General features: G+C 42.1%; 1 protein-coding gene across 1 annotated transcript; it reads right to left on the minus strand.

The window, feature by feature from the left end:
* Positions 1-2532: 2532 nt before the first annotated feature.
* On the minus strand, positions 2533-4027 carry mafa (MAF bZIP transcription factor a). The gene has a single exon (XM_084436731.1). The coding sequence runs from the start codon at positions 3655-3657 to the stop codon at positions 2689-2691; it is 969 nt and encodes a 322-aa protein (XP_084292857.1). The 5' UTR covers positions 3658-4027; the 3' UTR covers positions 2533-2688.
* Positions 4028-5202: the final 1175 nt, after the last annotated feature.

Here is a 5202-nt window from a genome sequence, read left to right on the forward strand (position 1 = left end):
GAATATCAAGTAATCTGATTGACATGAATGACATGGATGATGACGAAAATCTGTATGTTATGTAAATGCATGACCACATTATCCCACCCACCAGCATGATGCAAACAAATAAAAATGAAAATTTCCAGCTTAATGCCTTCAATTTAGTTGTATGAACTGGAAAGGGGATGCAAGAAATTAGATTGCAATGCAAATCCATAACTGAGAAATAAACAAATCTATTGCACTTGAGGGCTAAACTGGGCTACCCTTTCAGGAAAGTAACGTTGTGGTATCCGATAACACAAAAGATCTTAAGTTTATATCTAAAGACTTATCAGAGGATGCCTGTAGGTATATATTTGCTAGGTGAATTCCTTTTGAGGTTTAGAATTCACCAACCAGGCAGTTCTGACATACTGATAGTCCGGAATTGGTATTTGTCAGATCTGTTATAGTCTAAAATAAACAAATGTAGCCTACCTGAACTCCTGACCATCACAATAGCAATAAATATGAACGATGTCCAAATACAATTGCTGTCCAAATACCAACTGCTTCTTCATGTGAACTTATTTTTTTATCATTAAAATCAACATTGCTTCTATGCAAGTATAAATCAAGAGAAAACGGAGAAACTGTATGAAGGCCAATTACATACATTTATTGCATATCATTTATTTTGTATGAAATGAAAAAACGAGCACATATGAACATCACATATGGTTAGTGAGTGAAATAATTTTGCACAGCAAAATATATATAATATATAAGAGGAAAGTTTAATTAACATATTCTTAAAGATTTATTGACGAATGGTATTCCCCCATTTTGTACATGCAGGGTGTCAATCCCTGACTTTTTAACAATGTCCAGACATTATTGATTATAATAATATTATTGCCTTGTAAATAATGAGTTCATTTAAGACAAAATAACCTAGTCCTGCGTGAAATGACAAATTATATCAAAATGGTATCATAACGTCTCCCAGCAAAGCCATAAGTATGCGCTTCTAACTTAGCGTTGTAGAGTCATCTTTATGTTCTACGTGATTGCAGGCTACAGTTTAGTGCAATTCAGTCCAAAATACCTTTGCTTTACAGATGAACACATTTTCAAATGCTTTTTCACGCTGACTTGAGTTTGAAGTTTCTCCTCGTTTAATACTTTGGTTTAAAATACAGTCAGTGGTTGGCGAAGACAAACACTATAACTGTCGAACTCGAACTGCAAGCACATGCTGCACAAAGCGCTGCTACTGTAGGCATGGACACAATACTGCTTACTGCTGCTACTGTAGGCATGGACACAATACTGCTTACTGCTGCTACTGTAGGCATGGACACAATACTGCTTATTGTAGAAATTGGAGCCCCGCCAATCTGTCCTGGCCAATGACAGAAAACAACTTTGTGCACAGGACTTGAACAAACCGAGATGAACCTAATCACCTATCACATTCCTCTTTTATGTCAACCTGTAGCACATCCACAATATTTTATGACGTACATATTTAAAAAAAACTATTTAAATTATATACTTAAAATCCATACCATTCCAGAGTTGTCAGATACACAAGGATAGGGTAGGCTATCTTTTAAATAAACAAACCGCTTTAAGCAACAGACAGTTTAGCCCCGGGGAGGGATGGATGATTCCTTTTAGAACAGTCCTCGTCACCCTCTCGCAACATGGGTCGACCAACTTCCACCAGGAATGCGTTAGTGCATTCACTGTATAGAAATGACAGACGACGGTGGTGCAGTTCAGCACAGTCGAAATGCACTTGTAGGATTGGAAGGATGGGTGGTGGAAGTGTCCCTGTCACTTTTTTGTTGCTGTCCCAAAAAAGTGATGAGGCCATAAATGAAAAAAAATGAATGCCATGCTGGAGTCATCCGACAAAAAAGTACATTTCAAGCACAAAAAAACAGAACCTACATGTCCAGCATGCAGGTCAGTTCAATAACATATCTCTGTTTGAACAATGGGTTTTGTTTCTTACAGTCATTTGTTGCTTATACACAATATAGCAAGCAAAACGCATGAGATGAGGTGGGTAAAATGGCAGGCTCGCAGTCCTCGGAGTTTGGCTGATAACAAAGGAAAAAAGAAAAGGGCCAAAAATGCCTCGTGGATATTTGCCGTTTTTGACAGGTTTTTGTACACGGGGTTCAAAGAAAAGGGGATGACAAAGGTATGATGAACTTCGTGGGGTATACTAGTGCTTGCATGCACACAAAGTATACAGCGACGATGTGAAGTTGAATCAACTTCACACAAAAAAATCATAGAGATAATACTCAAAAACACTGCAAGTCAAATGAACAACGATGAAAAAGGTTGACAAATATGCACAAAATGTTGTGTATGGTAGCAAAAAAAATGATGGCAGGTTTCAGAGTGGGCTACTCCAAAATGAACAATACTGATGAAGTTCCATTTTCTATTGCAAGCCCCCCCCCCTCCTCCCCAACACCCCCCCCCCTCCCCATAAAAAAAAAACAAAAAAACTCAAACCCGTTATTGACAGACTTGAGCAACCCCAGTTTGTCAAAAGTAAGAAAAATAAAAACGAAAAAGGTTGGCAAATTCGTTTTCTTGGTCTAGTAAGCCCCACAAATAAAATGTTTCATAATGAAAACTTTTCAAATGAGGGGTTTGACAAACTCGGTTGATATTCTTTTTTCATGGTTATGTCGAGACTCACATGAAAAACTCCGGGGAGGAAGGGTTGTTGTCACTGCTGGATCCATTTTCTCGGAAGCCGTTGCTGATGAGTTTCTCGTATTTCTCTTTGTACGCGTCCCTCTCCCGGACCAGCCTAGAGATCTCCTGCTTGAGGTGGTCGACTTGCTGGATGAGTTGCGTCTTCTCGCCCTCCAGGACGTGCCGCTGCTGGACCCGCTTGTAGCGGCAGGACTGGGCATAGCCTCTGTTCTTCAGGGTCCTCCTCTTCTGTTTCAGCCTGATCACTTCTTCCTTGCTGACCCCCCGTAGCTGTCGGTTGAGCTCCCGCACCGACATGCTCACCAGCTGATCGTCTGAAAACCGGTCATCCAAATGCATGTGTGGGTGGTTTCCCCCCGAGTTGCCGTTGGACTGGATCCCGGGTGCTTGGTGGTGGCCGCCGCTGTGGTGGTGATGGTGGTGGTGATGGGGGCCCCCGTTCTGGGCTGCTGCGGCAGCGATAACTGCGGACACCACGGCCGCGGCGGAGCCCATCTCCTCCCCGGCCATAGTGCCTCCTGCTCCGGCTGCACCGGCAAACTGCTGCCCTCTAGCATAGCCATCGAATGACTGGAGCTGATGACTGCTGTTGATCAGCGCCTCTACTGCGTCTTCGGGGCTGAAGCCCAGCGCCTCTGGATTCAACTGCTGTTGATAACCGGACATCCAGTAGAAATCCTCCAAGTGTGCCTTCTGTTCGCTCCCCGAGCCCGGACTGGGCGCCGAGAAGCTTGGAGAAGGGGGCACCGAGCTGCAAGGCGTGCTCATCGGGGTGGAAGACAAGGATCCCCCGGCGATAAGGCGACTGCACTGGCTGATGTTGCGATCGGGCTCCACCGGCTCCTTTTTCACTTCAAACTTCATCAGATCGAAGTCATTAACATATTCCATGGCCAGGGGACTGGTGGGCAGGTCGGAGTTGCTCATTGCCAGTTCTGATGCCATCCTCTTGCTGCTGACAGACCTCCAAAGAGGGTGAGGAGCAGCTGTCAAACTGGGTTGGTTAGGAACGACGTGAGCCAGTTTGAATTTTGAAGCGTATTTTCTCAAAATGAAAAAATAAATCTTTCAATGTCCTTTTTGCAGCGACGGGTTCCCAACTGTGAAGGAGTAGTTTTCCTTTGCAGCGTCTATTGCACAGACGCACCACAGCCCTGCGCGCGAGTAACGGAATCCTCTTTCAGCATGAGAAATTCGGCGGCTTAGTATTTGAAACATTTAACACTTTACGGTTTCTTCATGGATACATGCGTAAAGCGGAGAGGGTGAAATGTCGAAGGTAAGGGGCTAAATGTAGCCTCGTGCGTAAAATGCCTCTGACTTGTAGGCGATTTTTTAGAAGGATCACAGAGCAGATGAGTTTAAAAGCAATGCAGAGTTTTATAGCCAGCCTTGACGTCAGGTTAGAAATGGGAAATTGACTCGGACGAAAGAGCCAATGGGCTCGCACAATCTGAGGGCTAATTAACATATTAGTACAGAAACAAAACTTTTCTCAACTGTCAAATGCTACCAGCTGACTGTCAGATGGAACTCAACCTATTAACTCCTTCGCGTCTACATTAATGTCATTTTAATGAGTAAATATTATACAGATAAAATAGGAGTTAAACATATTATATCGCATTGTTTCAAAAACACGGTTCACAAATATGCACATATCTTATTCAATGTTTCTACAGTTGGGCGCAATATTCATTACATTTGTAAATGATTCAATAAACATGTTTAAGATAGGCTAAATATTAGGCTATAAGCAACACGGTAGGATATAGCCTAAACTTAATTATTTCCATGCACCTATACATCACATTTAGATAAATATATAGACGCATTTTATGGTTTTTGATTAATTTGAGGCATACTTTGCCCATAGATTGTGCATACTTTTGATTTCAGTTGGCTTAAGCCTACACTAGAACCAAACCCGATAGGCTATGCCAGAAAGCAAGGTGCAGCAGCAAACTGAGCATTCAAAAAATTCACTGTAACACTTTAATTGTATCTTAAAGTAGTTGTGTGAATGAGATTGCTGGAAAAAAATATGTTTATGAGCGATAGTTTGAGGTAGAAAATGACAAAGGATTGGAAAAGGAGAGCGGAGAAAGCTTTCTCCTTCTAAAACTCAACAGTGCCACCTTTTGGAGAGACAGGCGCATGGATCTAGATGCGGAATATCCAGTCGCATGTTCGCCATTATTTCTGTTTTGTAAATGAAAAACACATTTCTAGTGCTAGGATAAGGGTTTTGTAAAGGTGTTGCCTTAAATGCACACATCCATTTCGACATCATCCCACTCACAAGAGTACCAACAAACCATCACAATAATACCTCATACAGCCTACCTTCACTACCATCACTGTCAGCAGTCACACTGTTTAGGAAATTAGAATAGTCTCAAAGTCAAGTGTCTCTCGTTTGAACTGTTGAAGTCATTACACAACACTTGTAAACATGCATTCTCACAGTGGCTCTTTTCAGTAATCCAC

This window comes from Borostomias antarcticus (assembly GCF_949987555.1).
Source record: "Borostomias antarcticus genome assembly, chromosome: 4".
NCBI classification, from domain to species: Eukaryota; Metazoa; Chordata; class Actinopteri; order Stomiiformes; family Stomiidae; genus Borostomias; species Borostomias antarcticus.